General features: G+C 37.4%; 3 protein-coding genes across 3 annotated transcripts in view; 1 reads left to right on the plus strand and 2 right to left on the minus strand.

The window, feature by feature from the left end:
• On the plus strand, window positions 1-10,441 carry LOC146145514 (uncharacterized). The gene is made up of 19 exons (XM_083390593.1): window positions 1-49; window positions 233-262; window positions 600-656; window positions 1,007-1,117; window positions 1,414-1,548; window positions 2,155-2,334; window positions 2,674-2,740; window positions 2,986-3,101; window positions 3,577-3,759; window positions 4,151-4,326; window positions 4,803-4,893; window positions 5,108-5,261; window positions 5,743-5,809; window positions 6,219-6,330; window positions 7,298-7,446; window positions 8,061-8,226; window positions 9,046-9,189; window positions 9,695-9,835; window positions 10,359-10,441. The coding sequence occupies exons 1-19, from the start codon at window positions 1-3 to the stop codon at window positions 10,439-10,441; spliced, it is 2,211 nt and encodes a 736-aa protein (XP_083246719.1).
• Window positions 10,442-11,210: 769 nt separating this feature from the next.
• Window positions 11,211-18,646, minus strand: LOC146145515 (deoxyribonuclease-1-like). Its single transcript, XM_083390594.1, has 7 exons — window positions 18,506-18,646; window positions 17,388-17,560; window positions 16,459-16,562; window positions 15,551-15,666; window positions 12,699-12,856; window positions 11,536-11,626; window positions 11,211-11,258 (listed from the first exon to the last, which is right to left on the minus strand). Exons 1-7 carry the CDS (start codon window positions 18,644-18,646, stop codon window positions 11,211-11,213), a joined length of 831 nt encoding a protein of 276 aa, XP_083246720.1.
• Window positions 18,647-21,275: 2,629 nt separating this feature from the next.
• Window positions 21,276-23,137, minus strand: part of LOC146145516 (potassium voltage-gated channel subfamily A member 1-like) — a 29,298-nt gene continuing 27,436 nt past the window's right edge. The window contains exon 11 of the mRNA XM_083390305.1: window positions 21,276-23,057. Within this exon, the coding sequence (XP_083246431.1) occupies window positions 22,810-23,057 (248 nt within the window). The 3' untranslated portion in view covers window positions 21,276-22,809. The remainder of the gene's footprint in view (window positions 23,058-23,137) is intronic.

A 23,137-nucleotide genomic window follows, 5' to 3' on the forward strand; every position in this document is an offset into this window, starting at 1 on the left:
ATGAAGACGATTATATGTGTTCTTATGCTGCTGGCTTCAGGAAGAGCAGGTATGTTGCAATTTTTTTGTAAATTGATATATCGCTTTTTGAGCGTTTTATCTTGAATGTTAAATGTATGCCAGTACTAAAACAACAGTTATTCTTAAAATGCTTGAAGGTCCGTTGTTTATACTGATATGCAGCTATATTTATTATATACAAAATAAGTATTATTTTTTAATTTTCTTACAGCTCCAACCAACGACGCAAACAGCGGTTACGGTAAGTGATTTCAAACATATATTTTTTAAGTAGGAATTGGCCTCCTTGAAATTATGTCAAGCCTGTTGCTTTAAAATAACATTTTTTTAATCCAATGAAAGCTCAAATGTTCTATCTAAACTATAGCTGCTCTCTGGCATTTAATATTTCAAAATACTTCAACGTAAAAATACAGGCACGAATAAAACAGTTGGTAAAGACACACACAGTTTAGTGAAAATCGATACCTAAAAAATATTTCTCAAAAAACAATTGTTCAAAATTTTCCAAGAACACTAAATGCGCTTACCTATTCTTGTTATAATTTTATCGTTACTAATATTGAATAATTTTACAGATGTCGACAACGAGGCCCTTCTCATTTATTCGATGGTTTCTGCGCAAAGAAACGGAGGTACTTCAAATGATAAACAAATGTGTAACAACGTTTTGTTTGGCTCTAACGATTAAGTACCCGTCGACAGGTTAAAGTTTAGTTTTAAAATCCGACTTTCCAATTATAATTTTTAAACCCGAATTCTAAAACTGGCAACGTACTCTTACTGTTGCTGTAAAATTTAAATTTTTGGCAACGAAAGGTCCAATATTTTGTAAATAATAAAAATGTAACAACATATGGTATGTCTCTTCAGACATCTATAATTCAAAGATTAACTTTACCCTGGCCACGTATACTCTTACTGTTGCTGTAAAAATATATTATGTAAGAACGAAAGGTCCATTATTATCGGGCTTATTTTGCAGGCGACCCGTCTTCTGTTCTTGAAGTGATGCTTCCAAGCCTGCTACGCGACGATTTCAAGTTTTCGCGACAAACCCAGATCGACCTTCTCAGCAAAGGAGGCCTCAATACCGGTAAGTCCTGCTCCTATAACGGTGCATGGGAAATCTTCAACCAAAAACATTAACGTCTAAAAAAAAACAAGATATGTTAGAAAGATAAAAACTAAAACTTTATTTGTTGTAATTGGATAAATTGCACAATTATGCTGTACTTTTATTTAAAATTATTAAAAACTATTCTTAATTTCGGTAATGGTAAACGGCATATGTTCTATAATTTGAAGAAATTTAAGAGGCCCGTCCGCTACACCGAAACACTACACCGAAAAAAACTGATCAGGAATAACGCACAAAAACAAATCTTGCAGATTACGCGACCGCCCTTCTGAGCAGCCTCATGCCCATGCTCAAGGAGGAAGGCAAGTCTACCGAAGAGCAAACCATGGCTCTGCTGCTCGCATCCAAGCAGTTCTGCACCAAGAACAAGGACGACCAATCTAGCTGTAAGTAGTTCTTAGTTTGTGCATGTTTTAAGTTTTAACACATGTTCACATAGTTGACTTCGGTTGGATTAATTCTCGAAATAGCTGCGCAAATCAATGCCTGACCTACTTATTATGACCTTAAAAACAGCTCTGAAAAGTATATTTTGGTGGCGATTATATCCCAGGGGTTTTATGTCCATTCTTTTGTTAGACCCGACAAACTAGATTTTTTATTAAATCAAATTTTATTAAATCGGCCAAAGTGCCGAACTAAGTTGACAGAAATGCTGTTCAAGTCGTATTAATAAAAAAGTTACTGGAGGGTAATAGCTGAAACTGTAATAAAAAAACTCATTTGTATTGCTATTAGGTTAATTTTCTAAATAGACCTAAAGCTGACATTAATTTACCACAATGCCTGTTTTTTTGACGAATACTGCTAGGGATTTTTGTAAGTAGGAAACAATTTATAAAAAAATACAGTATTAAGCTTATCAAGCAGTAAGCTTCTCAATAAATTCGAAAGTTAACTTCTAGTAAAATAAACGTCTGGAACAATATATAAGCTGTTAAACTTTATTCCGAAATCTTTACTTACTCCATATCTTTATCGTTCTATTCCAGGCCCAGCTGAAGAAGAAACGGTCCTGCCTTTGGTTGCCATGCAAACGGAGCGCGGTTGCCAGGGAAATGACGTCACCATTTCGGGAAACGTCACACTGGCCGAAAACGAAACGTGCCTCTGCAAGGACCAGTCCGATCTCATGTTCTGGGTTTCACTTTTCCAGCAGTTTTCAAGCAAAAGTGAGTTAAAAGCGTTTTTTTGGTACACTGTTTTTTTTAGAGTTCTCAGGCAAAACTTTTATTGAAGTTACCAAGCCAAAAATTAAACCGAAAATTCGCAAGTTTTTTTGTGTGAGTTGCAAAAGCAAAGAATCATTATCGATATTTTCATAGTTCAAGTTTTTAATACGTTAAAGAGCTTTTACAAATGATAAAGCTTCTCTAGTGATTAAGCAGTTTATTGAAAAATATGTGTAAGATGTCCGACTGTGTATACGAATCAAGATGCCTAAACAACAATCCATGAATTTTAATTTTTAAAGATTTATCAAATAATACTTGAATTGTTATTTTTGCTAGCTGCCTCCTCGAAGCCTGACCAATTTCCGATTCTTCTCATGATGATGTTGGACGATTCGACTTGCACGTAAGTTGGATATTACAAGAGTTTCAAAGCCCTTTATAGTTCGGTAAAGCGCAATTTTCACGTCTCTGCCACTAATTACGAAAAATGTTATTCCCGTACACATGCAATCCGTATTCATTGGCATATTTTGATTAAGATTTGACAGTTTCGATTCTATGCGTGCCTCAGGAGACAAATGCTTGTGCGACATAAGCCTAAGATAAAATTTGTAGTTCTCAGTTTACTAAACCTGCGTTTGTTTATAGCGGAACATTGAAATCAACCGGAATCGATTGCAATTGTGCGTCCGTCACCAAAGGCCACGAGGCAACCCTGATGCAATACCTCATCACGTCACCACAATTACAGGATCTCTTGACCGGTGAGTTGGTGGGGAATACTTAGGGCAGAGCACCATAGCTCGTATTATTTTGTTCCACGCTTTACAGTTCATTATAAACAGAAGTCAGTAGAACCGAAAATTAGTGAGGTGCGGTGTAAAGTGTTAAACTGTGATTTAGCGCATTTTTGTTAATGAGAAAGAAAAGGATCGCCGATCGTATTGTCTTTCGACAGCCTAAAAAATGGGTTAATCGTCCCCCTTTTATCTGAAAACGTCACCCGTGGCACCGTTTATTTTTTATTTTTCCTAATTTCCTTTGGAAACTCAACGAAATGCCTTTTTTGCTAAATTTCGACTTACGGAGTAGGTTTTTCAACGGAAGTTCATTTACATTATAGACCATAAAATTTTAAGAGCCTGAAAAAGCCCGTAGTTCGCCAGTAAACACTCTTTTTGCTGGCTTGTCACAAGTCAATTGACTTGAAGTCATAAAAGCCACCTTTTCTTCCGACAGAGGAGCAACGAAGCGTGGTACGTGACGCAATCGGCACACCGTCCCTACGCGCCACCACCGCCTTTAACGACTACCTCTACTCGGTCATGGCCGGTTTCACCTCGCCCCAGGTGCTTTCCCTGTTGCAGAACCAAGGCCAGGATCAACAGTCAATGATAAAGTCGCTAATTCTTTCCAGCATCGGTGAGTAGCAAGTTTCTTTAAAACGTTAATAGCTAAAAAATATGTATGTACAATTGTACATTGTGGTATATATATATATATATAAGCAACATTTATGTGATTTTACCAAAGTAGTGATGTATAAATAAAAATGCATAATAAAATTGAATTTCCTATAAATACATTATTTTTTTTTTACATTTATTGATGAAATTATTTTCTGTTTTAGTGTGATTATCTTTTAAAAAATAAAAATAAAATTACTTCGCGCGATTTACTGCTTAATACTTGGTTGTCGAATTTTACGATTCATATAAGCACCAAAGATTAAGGTTTCTTCCAAGCACACGTCTTTCAAAGCCCACAACTTTACCTCATTTTTTTATATACCTTATTGATTTATTTCACCCAGGTCTCGACACCTCAATGGTTCAAATCGTGCTCAACGGCGGCTTTCAGGACGACGCCAACAAGGTTTCGATGATCAACTATCTGACCAATGCCGGTCTGCTGGAGGCCACTTACATTCCCTTTTTGCTCGGCGTGCAGAACGGCAAGGACTTCATGTTGGCCAACTTAGTCAACTCGGTAGGTTTCTTCTCGTTTGCTATAACTGACTTACTGCCGTTAAGCCGTTGACCCTGTCTGTTAAATGTAGGTGTGTTTGGCACAAGTTAGATTGTTTGCATACTAGCTCAAATGTAAAGGTATAATTATTTTGCAGTTATGGCGTTTAACGAATGTCCCGGTTTAAGTTCAATCCGTAATTTAAAGCATATGGTTGTTTTGTATGTATCGGCTGGTTTGTAAGGTTTATTGAAACTTTCACAGCTCACCCGTGTTCTTGACAAACTCAATTTTGAGTAATTTATACTGTTTAGAACAAGCAATTCGATCTTAGTAATCGAAATTGCTCTTTTTAAAACTAGATATCATATTGTAGTTGATTGAAGCGTAAAATTAATAGTGGTAGAGACAAAACTATAATATCAAATAAAAATGTTCATCGTCACGAATTTTCGGTGTAAATAATAACATACCAACATGAATGTTTTGCTTTCCAGGGTACGTTGGACCCCAGCATGGCGTTATTGCTGCAGGCAATGCAGGGCGGTTTAGACCAATCAGACCTCATCGGCATCTCTATTCTATCGAGTAAGTGATCCTCTTGCTAAACGACAGGCGAAACAACACAAGTGTATAAACATAAAAAGAAAAGAATGATTAGATCTTGTAAAACATGCGTTTTTTGTGTTTATTTCTACCATGATCAACAGTAAATAACCCTAAGTTAAATCTTACTTTATCAACACAATTATGCTGTGATCGCATTATTTAATAATATAATCACGCCATACCTTGTCTGCAGTGGCCAACGGACAAAAGCCCGGTTACCTGGACCCAATTGGAAAGCCGTACGTTCCCGATCTTCCCAAGGGGATTTACCCGGGCAGTCAGCTCTACTTTGCTCATTTTGAAACTCTCGGAATTGACACGTGCTCGCTTCACGACCTCAGAAGCAGGTAAGCGCTGTCAACATTATTTTGAAATATTTTACGGTGTTCACCAGGTGTTCGATTCGTCCGAGTTACAAGTGTTTAGCATTATCTGTCTGGCGCTGGGTTCGTTTTTTGCAAATCTATATCTTAAATTAATTAAAACGTCGCTTATTGCAGTTGAGGATTTTTAATTACACATACTAAAAAGCTATTGGGTAATCAACGCATTTTTATCAATGTTTTTTTTATTTCATACACGCTTTGAAAATAACGATTGCTGATATTTACGTAGGACGTTTTACGTTTGATCGCAGTTTGTACAATTTCTTAAAATTGTGGAATGTAGTTAAAATATAAAAATACTCAACTTTAACGGTAATTTCTATAATATATCTAAAAACTGCTTTTGGTGACCATGATGCAGAAAGCTGAGCGAAATTATGTTGTAAAGAAATCGTTGTTTATTTCGTCATACCCCTTCTTACAAGTTTATTTTTAATTCTAGATTCGACTGTGGTTACATCGGTATCAGTGCTGCTGAATGCGAGACGGTTCCTTACTGTTGCTACAACGTAAGTAAACCGTTTGATTCTACAAATACAATCAGTCATATAACGCATATGAGAATCTTGTACCCAAAAGAGTGCATAGTACCATTAGTAATTCAGATACTATAGGCTCAAAATCTAGACACCTGTGCCAAAGTATAATAGTTAAAATTGCTATTATATTTGATGACCCGACTTTTGTGCTTTAAATAGTTTTACTAACTGTGCCATTTACAAGCAAATTTACTTATGTTTTAAACAAGAAGCAGTTTTCCCGATAGGTTCGATTTAACCTACGCCACACTATACTTAAAACTGTGAATTTAAGCGCACATTTTGCGCAACTTTCGAACGATGCTGACAAACAATGGCGATTGTGGTCATTTGAATGACGATTGTTGTTCTTATTGTTTTGTTGTTCTTATACCTGTAGCCTGTGTTCCTTACCGACATCGAAGTAGGCAACGCCACCAACAACCAAATCACGTCGGCCCTGGCAGTCCCCTGGTGCTACTACAACATCTTCTTTGTCTATTACAACAGCTGTAAGTAGATTGTTGACTACCTTTACTAAAAGACGCACTTGGTTCAGAAAAAAAAAGATCAAACACAAGATAAGCATTAGCGCCAATGATAGCTATGTTGTCTTGGTTATATTCTGACCATTAATTGTAACATGCGTTGTTGCACATTTGGCAAATCTAAACTGCCTACCAGCTAAAATCATTTAGTACCATTTGGTTAGAATGCTTGATTTTGTAAATGGGGGATACTCCTATTAACCTGAAAATCATCGGCATCACAGCTACATTTGTTTTTTTGGTTTTTGAGAAAATTTGATATAGGAAGAAAATAATAAAAACTTGTTTTTAACAGTTTACGTACAAAACACTATGTTTTGATTTTTGATCCGTATTTGTAAAAGTTACTAATAAAATTAGTGTAATGCAACTCAGTAAACAATTTTTTTTTATAAAATGCTTCAAACGTAATGGCAAACTAATTATCAGTTTGTGGATTTAGCCATTGGCTAGTGTGTTCGATCTAGCAAATAAGGGACATTCTTAATAACCTAAAAAGCATTCGACATTACATTTCAGTGGTATGTAGAGCAAGTTGTAATGACGCCATTGTTTCTCCATCTGTTGTGTGTAGATTAACCCGTTCGTATTAAGTCTGCAGGGTAGAATTATATTTTTTTGTTTTTTAAGAAAATTTGATATGAGAAGAAATTATTAAAAACTTTTTTTTACATTTTAACGTAGAAAAGCACTATGTTTTTAATTTTTACAAATTAGCAATAAAATTGGTGTAATGCAACCCAGTTGAGAATCATTTTTTTATAATACGCATTAAACGTAATGACCAACTGTTTAGAAGTTCGTGGATTTAGCCATTGGCTAGCGTGCTTGATCTAGCGAATAAGGGGCATTCTTAGCATTGGGCATCACATCCAAGCGGTATATAGAGCAAGTTTAACTAACGCCGTTTTTATTTTCCTGCTGTGTTCAGATTACATGGACGTGAAGACACCGGGAGAGTTCGCTGCTCCCATGGAATGTTACGGTCTGTTCAAGTTCGGAATCAAGCTCGAGCCTAGCCTGTACTACCTCTACGACCCACAGAACCCCAACTCGGGAATGTCCAAGTTCATTAACTTCGTATGTGATAGCTTTCGTTTGCCTAATTTTTATCATATATTAAGATATCCTTTCAGGATGGCTGTTGTTACAATGAGGTAGCATGTCTTACCTTTGAAGGGCAAAGAGTCATAGGATTCTCAGTAACGCAGGCTTTCTACAAACCAAATGGCTATAATATCAATTTAAAATCGCGTAGTGTTAGTTAAACCCTTCACAGCACATTAATTTAGCAGTTTGTTTGATTTATAACGATTGTCATCGTTTTGCATGGGCCAGTCTTAGTTTTCAATATAAGTATTTGTAAATTAACATTGGGTAAAATATTAAGCGCTGCGCATATTTCAAATGTAAGGAATCTGTTTACCTGTGAATTGTGACATGATTACGTCACAAAGAGCCAAGAATCGTAAATTGCCAGATTAACAATTGAATGTTTCCAAACCTATATAAAGCAGAGCTCGGTGTTAATTCGTCAAAACATACTGGCGAAAATACGGATTAAAAACCAATCGTTGGCTAAGAATTACAATTACCAGAGGGACTGTTTTGATTAATATTACTATGCGTATAGTAGCAACAGTTTAAATAAGAACCACTCTTTCACGTCGAGTTATACTCTCTTCATTTTGCAGAGGCTGGAATGCGGATTCCCGGGCATCTCCGAGTTTCAGTGCGTGGCTGTGCGCGGCTGTTGCTGGGACGGTGACGCGCCTTACAGAGTACCGCAGTGCTACAAGCCAAACGGAGCAACAAAGTACGTCTTCGACACCAAAAAGATCCCGGCGGCCTACATGCCACGTGAGTATATATAGCTTAGGTTTTCTTTATACCAGCATATTTAATCGCTGGTAAAGGCTCAATGCCCTGTGTGACGTATTTTGCGGTTTTATTGACTCGCGACAAGGCATATACTTTAACGTAAAAACTGAACTGGCTTTTGTCAAGGAATGGTAAATATTCCGCACAGTAATGTGACCAAACGTTTTAATTTAAGGCCGAAATCACAACTTTTTTCTAACCGGTGCGTGATTACAATCACTGTTCTTTTATGAATTGTCTGAAAATTATCCCACCGATAAAATAAGAATATTCAATAAATTATTAATAAATCAAATCTTTTTCATTGTTAGTCAAAAAACTTAAAAACAAAAATGTCTGTTTGTCACACATAAAATAACCCGCATCGTCAACAAACAGACACTTTACTTCTGCCGACCCAACACATTGTCCCACACCTGCTCTCTAAAGTTTCATGCGATATTTTTGGCCACTCAGGCCTTATACGAATTTAGCACGTAAACTTTGGCTGTAATATGTCGTTGATCTTAATACTAAGGTTTTTTTTAGAATTTTCTGCTTTAGGCATTGTTGCTTTTTAGGTCATATAGTGTGTTTCTGACGAAGGGTTAGAGTTGGCGAGATAGTTATGTCGCTTCCCGACTTTCTTGGCCAAAAACTTAATCGCCCTAAACCTAATATGACTTCTGCACTAAAGTTTGGCACAAAGTGTTGTTACGTGTTTTTTAGACGTTCTGCTTGATGTATTTTCGCTTTTTAGCACTTATTGCGTGTTTCCTTTTTGTTTTCTTTCTTTAACCTTTGTCTTTTCATCAACAGCGAAGGGAACCTGCAACTTGAACCAGCACCAAATCCCGCTGCTCTACTATCTGCGGGTTGCCTGTCACTACAGCTTCGATTTCTACATTTCCGGGTACAACATATTGGCGATGCCCAACGAGGTGGACTGCGTTACCAAGCTAGGTGAGTAAAAGGAAATTATTATTATTCGTTCCTTAGGGCGCCCTCGCGGAAAGATATGGCCCAGTGGTTTGCTTGTTCGTTGAATTTTTAAACTTAAAACAAGAATATTTAGCTAAGCAACTTGCCAGTATGTAGTCCTCTGCCATTGCACCTTGAAATTAGTAATTTAAACGTATTTGAACAGAATAGTTTTTAATTCCTAAAAACAAAATGAACCATGCGCATGGAGTTTTGAAATAAGTGTATGACCGACTGCTGAAAAAACAGAAAAACTGTAAAACAAATACTTTGGAACACAATAATACTTTAATATAAATTCTAAACGGTGTGCATTCCATAAAAAAGTAATTTCTTTTTACATTGATGTTGCCTTGCGTCAAAAGCAAGCTGAACGATTAACATCCGTCAAAATTCTCTACTGCAGCGAAAACCCTAACCAGCATATGTGGACTCTGTGCATTTTCGCGTGGTAACAATCCTTAAAACTCCCATCCTTTCGTTTCAGGCTGTTGCTGGGAAAGCGACAAATCGGTGCTTGAGACTTACCCGAAGCTGCCTCAGTGCTATCAGCGGGTTGGAGGTCACCACTATCACGCGCCAGAGGGCTTCCCGAGCGCGCAAACCCTGATCGGCTACAGAAGTGGAGGTAAGAGCATTGCTTTGGTTTTTATTTGCCTCGTTTGTGGCTCTAACTGTCGCTAATTTGCCCGAAGTAGGCAGCTGTCTGTTTTAAACCTGAAAATACACAGCCTGTCTTGAACCTGAAAATAAACAGTCTGTCTTGAAGCTGGAAATATACGATCTGTCTTAAACCTGAAAATAGATAAAAAAAAATGACCAATTAAATAGTAATTGGAAAAGTTTGGGACTTCCAGTGAAGTTAATTTAACAAGTGCAATTCAACTAAAAACCCATAACGTGTTTATTTGCTCAAGGATGGAAACTTAAAAGTCTTGTCTGACTTTGTTTGTAGTTTTTTTTGTATAAGATTACTTGCTTTCATGGTAAAACTATTTTCTTAACTATAGCGTTTTAACTCGTTAATGATTTTTCCACTGTCCTTAAATATCGACGGTAGAACGAGCGGCCACATTTCACTATGATGTACTGCATACCGACACTTCATTTAGCCTGCGTTCCAAATTTACCTTTACTTTGTGTTCTTTCAGATTCCTCGGTAGCATCGACGGTGCAGCAATACGCTGCTGAAAAGGGCATGCCCATGGTTCGAAAACCCGAAGAAAAGTCGTAACCTATCGAACTCTCCGCACGAATCGCGTCACTAATATAAAATTCTTGCAGATGTTGTTGGCCCACTTGCAGTGACGTCATACGAGGGGCGTTTTCTTTACTTATGACGTAGCTAAGCGTCTTTACCCGAACCACCAGGGCCGCGTTGTTTGCTATAAATGACAAAATTAGTGCTAACTTGCTTTAAATACTCATTAAACAGGTTGTCCTCCAGGGTTATTGTTGGAACGGGTTAAAATAATTTATGATTAAGCCTAAAATATGACGTCATTGCATTGAGGGCCTTTTGTGCCATGATAAGCCAGATGTTGTTTGTCTTGGTATAGTCATAGCTTTCCTAGTCTCTGCTAATATATTTCGCATTTTATTTCTATACGTTTGCTTCTTTTTTTATTTTTTTATGCATGCTTTTTTTTCGCGACCTGCAGTTACTTACAAAGCGTTGCCACTGCCAAATTTGTACCTGAAATTGCGCCTAATAAATTATGCTGTTATTAACACATTGTATTATTTAACCACATGAAAAAAGCAAAACTAATAGTTGTTCTAAAAATCATATAAGCCGAAAAGTTTCACCAAAGGTTGGAAACCTTTTCATAGCGGTTGTACTACTAAACAATTCGGCCTTGTCGTCCCTCAACCACATTTTTGATAATATTTATCAAACTGTACGTTATTTACACTAATTGAAACTTTACATTAAAAGAGCTGCAAAACCACAAAATTACGGGTTGCAATTTTTATTGCGAACAGCTAGTTTTAGCCAAAAACTAGTACAAATTGAACTCCACTGGATAATGGTCGCTCACGTCTTTAGCCTGCGGAAAAATTAAAAAGACTTGAAATTAAAAAAAAAATAAATTGATGCAAGGCAATCAATTTGAATTATGTTAAAATAATGACTAATATATTGGGTCACAAAAAACGCTAGGTCTATCATAATTTTTTTGTTTGAAGACAAAAATTGTATTTTTTACTTTAAAAGTGATAGCAATTAATAAGTTGCTATACATCTAAAAATATATAAAAATTAAAAAAGTAAATAATAAATGTTACCAAAATGTTCGAAAAACGTGTCTTAAGATTACTAATTACCTCCTCATAACTCAAGTTGTACTCTGTATCATATCTGAATACGGTTCCAGGACTAGAGTTTAAAGTCATCTCATCACCAACAACCACCAATCTGCAACACATGTTTTATCGCATGGTTATTTTCAAAATATTTATATTTTATATCATAAAAAGCTTCACACCCTTTTTCTGGCAAAACATTTTCGCCCAAATGCGCCACCTATACTGAAAACAACAGATGCCGGGAATTCCAAAGTTTTGTTTTTTCATGTTTGTTATGTCACTTAAAGACAGCTTTCCCTTGTGCTGTACAATTAACGTGGTTGGTTTTACAAAGCTTTTTACAGTTCTTACTATATTTTGTGAGGTGTCACGTGATAGGAAAGTTGATAGTTGAGTTAGGTTTATCATCTTTTCATAAAACCTTTAAAGGGCCCATTTTATTAAGTTATAGTTTTCAAGCGAAAAACGTCTCTTTTGTTTTAATGTTGATTGATTTTGTGTATTTTTGTTACCTTTAACCAGTTACAGCCAAATTTTAATCCTAAACTACTCATTTTTTTCTGGAAATGGAAAGACAAGTATTAACTCCAATTTACAATAGCTGGGCCTTTAGGCTTTGTAAAGTCGTCATTAAGTAAGGGGTCATTGATTAACGATTTTAGCATAACAATGCTTTCAAACAAGTGCAGCCTCGTTTTTGACAAATTTCAGTCTGCTTTCCTGCTGGCGGATTCTGCCAAACGCAGACTTTATATTTAGGGAAAATGCCCTGTTTGGGTTTTGTTTAGATAACAATTAAATATTTTAACACACGTAAAAAAGGAAAAGAAAAGCCTGTCACGGACATTGTGGGCCCGAAAGCCGTTTTTCAAGTTTTTTAGATTATAGTTTTCGGTCAGTATAGTTTTATAAGGATTTAGCAGATGCTTGTGTTACCTAAACTACAGTACACAAAATGCAGCCCATACTCTACTGCAAGGGAGTGTGATGTGCGCCCCCAGAGGAAAAATATCAGTGTAAAATCAGTATAAAAGATTGCACACACACGGACTACTGCATTCCAAGCACTTATTATAAAATAAAACTTTATATAGTAAGTATTCAACGAAAAAGTGATTTTCACAGCCTGAACTTCCTGGATGCTTAACTAGAATCAATACATTTTCAACTCAGATTGATACCTATCATAGGCACAGTTGGTGTTGGTGTTGACTGTCGTATCTGCGCTATGCGGAGTAAGCCAGCTGAAACGGCTTTCGTTCCACATGTCAATTTCGTCCCAGCATGAGGCACAAACATAACTGCAGTCGGCATTGAAGTCTCCGGCTATCAGCGCGTCCTAAAAAAGACCAGCAGGTTAGAAATCATTATTTTATTTATTGCACTATAACCGAAAACATGTGTGTGTTCTTTGCCAAGAAGTCGGTTACGTTGCTTTCTTTTCAAATGTATACTAATCTTGAATAGGTGGCCTGTTTATCTTTAAATAGTTGACGCAAATAGAGCGCACGCTGCAGGTTTCGCAAGCAGTAAAGTACAGAGATGGAAAGAAAGCAGTGTTGTAAACAAGCTATTTTGAAATGAATGAATTATTTGTAAAAATAACTTTAGTCCCGTCAAGTCATTTTTGAATAAATAACAAGTCAAGTCCAATGAAAAATGATTTATGTAGACATTTCATTTTAACCCGAATCATTTGTCCGAAAGACTTCAGTCAATTAATTTTAAAAAAGTGACTTAAGTGCACTTAAGTCATTAACTTTAGTCAACAGTGAAAGGAAGAATGGTTACTAAAGCGCTAACGTCCTTTATCTAAAGAGCACCTAATGACGCTATAAACTATTGAAGCGAGCAGGTTGACCGAAATAGGAAGTTTCACCTTGAATGTTTTCCAATTTTTAGTATTGTAACAAACAAAGTAAAACGTTGGAACCAGGGGCGTAGCGTGGGGGGTTTCTAGGAGTCTTGACAGCCCCCTTTGAAATCTCAGTAAACAATGATCACAAAACTACAATCGTGATTGCTGCGACGTTACATCAGTCACATTGCACCTGGCATTAAAAACACTTAAAAACACACGAAAATGTATTTTATTGTTATAACAAACATTTTCAACTACGTGAAAAAACAGGCGCGTAAGCTACAACAAAGTCTTTCACCGCAGGTCGCCTCAATCTCGAAAGAAGCGCTTGACTGTCGCAGTTTGAAACATAGACTAAAACGTCAGCGAACTATAGCTTCCCGCTAAACTGATATTACCGGCCGTCTAAACCGTAACTTAAGTAATAAGCCATGTTTGTGATTTTCTTGAACAGTTTCAGCTAAATAATTTACTAATTATACAGAGTTTCAAAACTGCCATTTTGAAGCCACGCTTCATACCATCGGTGAAATTAAACTACAGTTATCATCAAATTCGTTGATAAGTATCGTTAATTTTGCTGACAACGAAGTGCAACAGTTTGTAATTGTTACGCCACGGAGGCTGTTCTGACACCGCAATTCCATAGCGTTTTATGCGCAATCAAAATCACTTAACAATCGGACGTGAATAAGTCGACGAGGTGTTGCAATTTTTCTAACGCCAAACAGACAATTTTAAACAGCCGTAAGCCACTAATAATCGCCGTTTTTAGCGTCTAAAATACACGACACCCCAGACCCCTTAGGTGATTTTAGTTATTGATCATGTGCCACAGTGGCGTATCCAGGGGGCTGGGGCTTGTGACCTCCCCTTTTTGTCAGTGATATTATCGTTTTTTGTTCGTTATGGTCAGGGTTTAGCAAACTGTCCGAAGCAGCAATGATTTTAATGTTATTAAAAGTTAGCTAATGCGTAACCAAAATCCTACGCAAAACTCCGTTTTTGACTTTTTTTGGTCGACTGTAAAACGCAGTATATTTTTTCTCTTTCGTTTATGTTGAAGTTGGCTGATTATCAAGTGTGAATTCGAAAACTAACGACGCTTAGTCAAACCGTATTTTTTTCACGCTAAAAAAACGTCGAAGTTAGGCGCAGCGAATGCCCATTGCTGTTCGCTGTCTGCTCTACTATTAGATATTGATTAACAACGTATTTTTTTTTCAACTAAAGCAGATTCATAAAAGGTGGTATAATGATGACTATCGTGCGCGTTTCAAAGTCGCAATTTTCAAGTTATTACAGTTAACACAAAATTATTCTCTATAAGCATATCCTAAGACCACGTGTTTATGTGTGCAATTGACACAACTTATTTTCCTTCAACAGCAGATTGTATTTCAGCTGACTTGTCACACAGCTCAGCGCAGTTGTTGCGCTAACTGTGGCATAATAGCACTCGGGAAAAACTATCTTCGTTCAGTATTGCAGGTGGCGAAAGGCGTGCTTTGCAGGTGGCGTAAAGACTTCGTAATTTAGCGTAGTGCCCTACATGGAACTTAGGAAACTGCGCTGCGGATAATTTATGGTTCTTCATAAATCTATCACACATATTTTACGGTCTTGGTTTAGTTTTTCGCCTGGCAGGAGTGTCGACGACGCACGTGTTCGCTTTTCCTGGACGTTAGTTGTTTCTGATTAGTGTGTTTTATGACGTCATTACAATCACATTTTTATGACGTCACACCCGTCACTGTTTTATGACATCATTATTCAGTTACTTCAGACGGGATAAGTTGAAAAATTCGGGACACCCCCTTTAAATGGTTACGCTACGCGCCTGGTTGTAACTTAGAAATGGCAGATTGAAATCGTCTTTGACTTCTGCAAATGAATGGCGACCTCGAGAATTTATTTTCATTTAAGGTACTGATGGTGCTCACACTTGGAAAAATGCGTATTTAATCGACCTTGGCACTTATTTCTACAGACTGTTGATTGTAATAGACATGGACCTATACTTCAGTGAATATTTATTTGCTAATTTTGATTATTTATGTTACCAAGTGTATTTCGCTGGTTTGATTTTTTTGAATTAGCCTACCTTGTAATTAGGCCGCCACACCCAATTTGAACAATATGATACTAAATATTAATTCAGAGTTGTGTTACCGGGTAATCTTTTTTCCACGCCAAAATGTCGTAAACGTCGTCCAGGTAGTCGATCTCAGCCACAGCGTCATCTGGTTTCGCGTGGAGCGACATGTAACTGAATGTGCGTTGATAACCTTTGGAAGAAGATGCATTTCGGATTAGCGTTTGCACCAAATAACTATGCCCAGATTTAATTTTTTTGTGTGTCAAACGCGTCATGTTGTGTCAATGCGATTAAGTCTTACCATTTAACGCCAGAAAGTGAAGCTGTTTTTTATTGATTTGACAACAATCAGGTAACAGCCTTATACGACTGAAGAAAACCCTTTGTCGTGACACCAATTACAACTTAAGTAACAAATGGTTTTACAAGAACAACACGTATTAAATCAATAATGTACATTGCGAAAAATTATATCAAAATGTACCAGCTAACAAAAAGTGACGCACAGCGTTAAATAAGTTGAGAGATTCAGAGTAATTAAAATCGGGATGTCCGAACACAATATAACTTAAGAGGAGCAAGAGACAACGAAAAAACAAACAAATTAAAGCTGGAAATATCAACGCCATGTGCAACAGAAACATTTATCAGCAAAAGTGAATTTTTCAAACTATATGTTTCCAGGTTATTAACTGGTGACTGTATGATCAAAGTGTGCATTATTATTGCTTTTTATATGGATAACCCAAACCATTTTATTTACAAAACTTAAACACACTAACATAGTGGTGAATTGTATAGCATAAGGAAGATCACGAATCTAAGTTACATTAATAAAACAACCTACTTTAAAGTACAAATACACAAACTTTAAAATACAATTACTGTATATAGAAAAAAGTAAAATTCCAGTTTTTACAGCTACGTAAACTCCAGTTTTACAGCTACGAACTATTGCGAATAAGGCAATCCCGTTTCTTACCATCGACGGTTGTCCTCTCGAAAAGTACAGTGTATGGTTCCCTTTCAAACACGTCTTTGTTATCAGGATATTGATATTCAGCAATCACTTTCACTCTATCGCTTCTATATAAAAAAAAAGAACACTTGAGATGGAATATACACAAAAATGAATACCTCTAAAGCGGATTTAGCTATGGGTCAACAATAAAAACTGACAGACCAAGGAATAACAATGAAAACAGTATAGCACCTATAATAAAACTGGAATTTTTCGCAATCATACTTTCTGATCTCAGAGGTAATTTTCTGGCTCGTGATATGTGTATTCATGATAATCATGATACGACATAATCATGATTTGTGCTCCGTGCACCATACAATATAGGGTTATTGATGGTCAAAAGTACAAATTCTGAACGGCTTTTGTGGGTAGCTTTCCACGTATGTACCGTGCCGTTATTGTTGATCAAAAAGACGACTTATGAAGGCTATAGTTCACAGTCGTCGTACACATATGCAATATGCATGTTGCGCACGTATATTTCATGTTTGAATTCAGCTTTCATGGATAGATCCCGCGTTTTTACTGCGAGAGATTTCCCGCTGTCGCCATACCGCGTGCTCTTTCACGAGTTCCTAATCATTTATTGCGTTGTGCGTTGATTGTATCGCAATTTAAACCAACCAGACTACTTGCCTATAAATTGTGATATACTGCTGCTTACTGTTGGCCCCATACGAGTTAAACCGTTTCCTTAGTTTGGGCTCTGTTACTATACTAGCAAGGCAAAAAAGACAAAAAAAAAAAAAAGAAACAAAAGAAAAAAGCGGAAAAAAATGTGGGAAAAAGAAACACACACACTGAAATCAAGGTTAGAAACACAACTTCAACTTTTAAGGTAAACCAAATGAACACATCCGAACATCGGTGGTACAAAATGCCGGCACCTGAACAGGTATCCGTACTGCTCCTTACTACTGCTTCTTCCGGTCCTCGGGCTCACTACGAAATCGTAATGGTTGGGCCCGGCGGCGTTGGTCAGTCCGACCAGCTCAGGCAAGGCGGTTTCGGCCGCGTCGCGAATCTCCTGGATCATGACGATGTCATACCTCTGCACGATCTGGCGATTCAAGAATCAATTAATTCTTGATCAACTAGAGAACATTGAGAATTAGGGGAGCACAAATATAGTGCATTAATTGAAAATGACCTTTTTTGTGGGTTCAATAGCTGCCTCCATGGTTAAAGGAAAGAGCGCGTTGTGGTAGATTTTTATCCTTTTCATGCTGGGATTTTCGATGTTAACGACGAGAAGCTAGTTTTTGTACTCAAATGTGAGGTTTTTGGCAAAAACTCTGTCGTTTAAGCTCTATTTCGTAATAACAGCTTTGGCCCATTAAATCATACAACACAAACCGATACCTGCCAAATTCATAAAAACATAACTACTTAGGTTGGTAACTTTGTATCCTATAACCAGCTCTAAATTATATACTTTTATTAATGCTATAACTCTAGGATCATGAAACGCTGACGAAAACCTTATATCCGCTTTTCCGCGATATACCCGTCCGTTTATGATACGAATGTATGACTTTTAAATACATATATTCAGTTATTCACATCACGACAGTGCCTACACACAGAAATGGATTAATTTCGTCACCGTTTTGTTTCGATTATTCAAGAAGGCAGAAGACATGCAATGTGACAAACACATGCGATATTAACGCCATCAAAGCCATGGAATCTACATATAGATATATATGTGATCTTGTCGTGTTGAGTTGCTGAACGTTACGACATACCTGTTATAATATACTAGGTACATTTAGAAAGTCTGTTACCGAAATCAGTTGGCCTAATTAAAAAAGCTGTAGTTCGAACTTACGATCTCGGTCATAAAAATGTCTACACAAATATATGGCCGAGTTCGTGAATATAAACTTCACCACGGGACAGCTTTTTACTACCCTTGCTTTGCCTGTGCTACAATCCTTTTTAGGCCAACCGATTTAAATCATAGCATTTTCGAAGGCAATCGAGATACTATAGAGCTGTGTACCTTGACCAAGATGTCAACAACTTGAGGCTTGTCCATTTTCGACTGTCCGAATATCTGAATGTTGAAAGCGCCGATCAGTAACGGCAAGGGACCGCCGTATGCCGAAGAGGCCAGCAGGACGAGCAAAATAATTCGCAACATGTTAAGCGTTTTCTGTTTTCTAAACACAGCACAAAAATACTTTCTTGATTAAATGGGACATTTTGGTACACATTGTTCTGGCGAATCTTTGAGATTGGTATTTTTAGCTACCACAATTTTGTGCTGACATACATACATTTTAGTACGAGCCACTCTATTAGCTAAAATATTGATGATAAAAATATTTTTAAAACGTTTTAAGAAACGTGTAATCTTTACTCCTCTATATTTACCAGTATTTAGCATTACTTGATTTATTAACCATCCATAATCTAAGACCAAAATCAACTTTTACCAAAATTATTTAAAAAATGAAATTATACACATCTTCACTTCAACGACCTATACTGAATCAGGATTTAGTTTTCAATTTTTTCTAAACCAAAATATATTTTCCAATGAAACTACCGATGGTTTGGACATCGGATTTCTACTTCAAGTTCAAACGTCTTCAAAGCTACACTTTGTAACTCACACTTTCTCAGTTCCCCTTAAGACGCCGACAAACAACTTGCGATCATCGACCTTGTTTAACAAGCTAAAATGATATATGCTCGCAGTAAGGCTGTATTATAGCACCATCGCGTCACACCACCTGCTATGTTCCCTAGCCGCTGTTTACCTGGCATATCTAAAATTGGCCCTACAATGTTTGGTCTTCTGAGTGTGAGACTTCTTTAGAACACGTTCACAAGTCGCAACGATAGGGCGCAACGTTGGAGGGCTTGAGGTTGAACACTTACATCATATAACCATTAGTGCAGTTTTAAACAAAAACTCTTGCGTTTTACGCGTATTGTTGAATGTCAAAAACCATATAAAAATAGTTAGCATTTTGAATGTTTCAAATAAAACACAAAAAATACACATAGGCTTTGATAATCCTACTATAGGTCTAACTAAAACGTCCTACCATTATGGTCAAGAATTATTGTGCGTTATCCTGTCAGCAAACTGCAGATATGAGCATCGTACAATGACGACGTAATTCCAAATAACCCCGATTTCATTTGTCAGCGCTATACAAAACTGTATTGTCCCGCTTTGTAATTGAAGTCAATCAAAATGATAATTTGTTAGCATTTTTTTGTTTATTGAAACAGTAATTGTTTTCCATTTGATGCCACTATGTGTTTGGTTAGGATCCAACAAATTATCATTCACACAATATTTTGCCGTTATTTCCATGTTAACACGTGCTGTTGGGAGTTTTGCGAATAGTTAATATCACTATATAGGGCAGTACATTACATGGTGAAAAAAGTTTTTCAAACTGAGTGAAACAATTCAAGGAAAAATATATCGCACCTGAAACGTCATAATGATGTCACCTTCTTTAGGGTAGGGGTTCCCAACCTGTGGGCCATAGCCCCTATAGGGCGAATTAAATTTAATTTAATGAACCCTTGAAGCCGCAAGAAAAGACCGCAACCCGATTTTGCTTCGAATAGTTTATATTGAAGTAGTTTAAATTTTTGTTTTGCATTAGACTGGTAAAAAAGTAAGAAATATCACATTCTAAATATCGCACTTTTTGTTATTAACAGTTTGACAAAGAACAATAACAAATCGCCATGAATCAATATACCTGCATCTACACGAACAAAAAGGTAAATATAAAGTTTTAGCAACAACCTACAAATGACAATTGAATGCGTAGGATTTATTGCGTTCTTTTTGTTGAGATACCTCCAAAGATGTTTGCTGTAAAATCGCTCATATTGGTTTGCTGTACAGAAATTTAATCGGTGTAAATAAACCAATACAAGGTATTTTTTAAAGTCTACTATAAGGTACCTAACCATGCAGCTGAAGCTGACAAAATACCATAGTTTAAGACTAAGTTATGCAAATTTTAACAATTAATCCAGGTCTACAAAATAATAAAAAATGGCCTCAACTCCAGTTCCACTAACGTAATAAAAATAGCTCTCGGGTTCCCGCTCCGGCTCCGACCTCCCAGCCCTGGTTGCAATTTGTTTAATATGTTTCCTTTGTTATTGGCCTTATTAGAAATAACCGTCTAAGTGGTGCAAAAGGCAAACCGACTACCTGTGGACCTGTGTGTGTGATAACCATCACTATATGCAGGAGTGAATGCAATTGATGGTCACAAAGCAGCTTCCGAGGTGCTAATTTACGGTTGTTATTAAAAACATATATGTGTGTGACTTTCATTAAATGATACGGTACTGTTGATCCCCTTCAATGTGAAGTTAGAATGTAGAAAACAGTAACGCATGGCTGTTTCTCGAATCGCTTCTCTCTGTGTAGTACTATCGGTTAAGCGAAGGTTTCTGTTTGACCGGAGGTCATGCGTTCATACCTCACTGCAGGCTAGTTGTTTTTTGGCCTTCCTTGCTAGAATCTTTGACCAACAGATTCGGTGAGTCTACGATGGCTTTCGGTGTAGTATATGCAGAACTGTTAATAAAATTTTAAACTGTGTAAGCTTCTTGCCATTTATGCAAGATTATATTCGAGGTTGTATCGTTTGGCTCGCTCGTCCTTACGTTTCGATCATTGTAAAGTCTTAAAATTAAAACCCCTCCCTATATATCTCTCTTCAGACTACGCCCTTACACTTTCTGTCTGCGGATTAAAAAAGATTTCGACACACGGCAGCTATATAGTCTGATGTGTTCAACGAGATAACGGTCATCGTCTATAAGATACAACATTCCGAAGTACACGTATATGGGGATGCGCGAAAAATAGGTGCGGCTGCGTCGACTCGCAGGGTGGCGCCAGCGAGTCGAACTGAGAAAGTGGAACAAACCTAAAAACGCAATAGCACGGGAGAAACTTGATCTTAGAACGAATAGAAAGTGGAAAAAGAAGTGTCACTTTTACGGGCGCTGCGAGCAAATGTGAAAACGCTAAAAAAAACTGTTTCGCCAGTTTTTTTTTTTCTCTTCAATTTATTAAACCCTTCAGGTTTAACAGTGATAAACCTATAACGTTTCACGACTTCCAGTTTAAAACGCTTTGCTGTTGTATGTGTTCTTACTTAAAATAGCAGCACTTCAGTCACACAGAGAACGTTTGTTTAACGAAACGTCTCACCGTTAAAATATTGCGACACAATAATTAAGCTAAGACGCACAGTTTTTGTTTACGTACTGTCAGCTGCTTCCGTTTGAATTGTTTGAAGGATGGTCGACTTTATAAAACGCAAACACTTGACGAACTATGCCACTATGGGATAAGTATAGACATTAACGCCGTTGTGAATAGTGTATAAACCGAGACTTACGGTTTGCCGTGTACGCGCATAAAAAAAATAAAATGTTTCCAAGAAAGCGTAAGGACGAGTTTCTAAATAAAACGCGCGTAAAGATTGTCACGCAACGAGAGCTAGACAAAAATGCAATAATGAAGAAAACGCGCACATAAATAAATACTGGGAGGAACAAGAGCAACCATCGTTTCGAAAAAAAAGCTTTGTGCCTTTTTCAAATAGCGAAAATATACACGTTTGTAAGCTCCATGGCAGGAAAAATTATTAAAAATCTGATATCGAACAAGATGTGCACCGTTTGTAAATGTGTGTTTGAAAGAGTATTAATTCAGTTCTAAATATGACATGTTTTATCAAAGTATCCCCACATTCCCTTTTAAAATTAACCAGAACGTTTTACTTCGATTATTACAAACACTGAATTTTTTCTTCGTGGACTTCAATTTTAAAACCCTAGAGCGATTTCTGATGTGCAAGTCGTTGTCCACAAATTTGTGAAAAATAAATAAAAACGCTACCGAAAGCTCAAAGTAACCGCGAAACAAGTCTTTCTGCTATGATACGATTGGCGACGAAATACGTGCCGGCGTACATTTGCGAACCTAACATTGCGAACCAACGGAAGTAAAACACGAATATATGCAAGATGCGCGTAGGTAAAGAGATGGCGGAGTACAGGGTGGCATGAAAACGGCATTTTCTTGTTGTCGGGGTTTTAATTACCCTGGAACCGCGATGCCTAAGGACTGGTTTCAATCGCAAGAGAAAAAAGCGGAATTTTTCGCACCAAAAATACGAAATCTCCGGCGGAACCTTGACCGTCCGTATGAGCGACGGCGCGCCCGTGTGTGTGCGGTGTGCGCGCGCCGGTCTCCTCGCTCGAGTGGGGCACACACGTTCCGCGCGCAGAGCAGAGCAGCACTCAGCTGTAAGTTTCGCGCTTCTGGTTGGCGACCGCGCGCTGGTAAAAGTACATAAAGTTGGACACGATTACGGGCACGGGCAGCGCCAGGCACAGAATGCCGGTGAGCGCGCACACGCTGCCCACCACTTTGCCGGCCGCCGTGATCGGATGCATGTCGCCGTAGCCCACCGTCGTCATGGTAACGATGGCCCACCAGAAGGCGTCCGGTATGCTCTTGAAGTAGGTCGACTTGCCCGAGTCGATTTCTGCCCGGGATAAAACGAAACGTGAAGAATTTGCGTTAGCGTTAATTTTAGTTACCTACAGCTGTTAACATGTTTTTTTT

Source organism: Ascidiella aspersa, chromosome 5 (genome assembly GCF_963924565.1).
Source record: "Ascidiella aspersa chromosome 5, kaAscAspe10.2, whole genome shotgun sequence".
Taxonomy (NCBI): Eukaryota; Metazoa; Chordata; class Ascidiacea; order Phlebobranchia; family Ascidiidae; genus Ascidiella; species Ascidiella aspersa.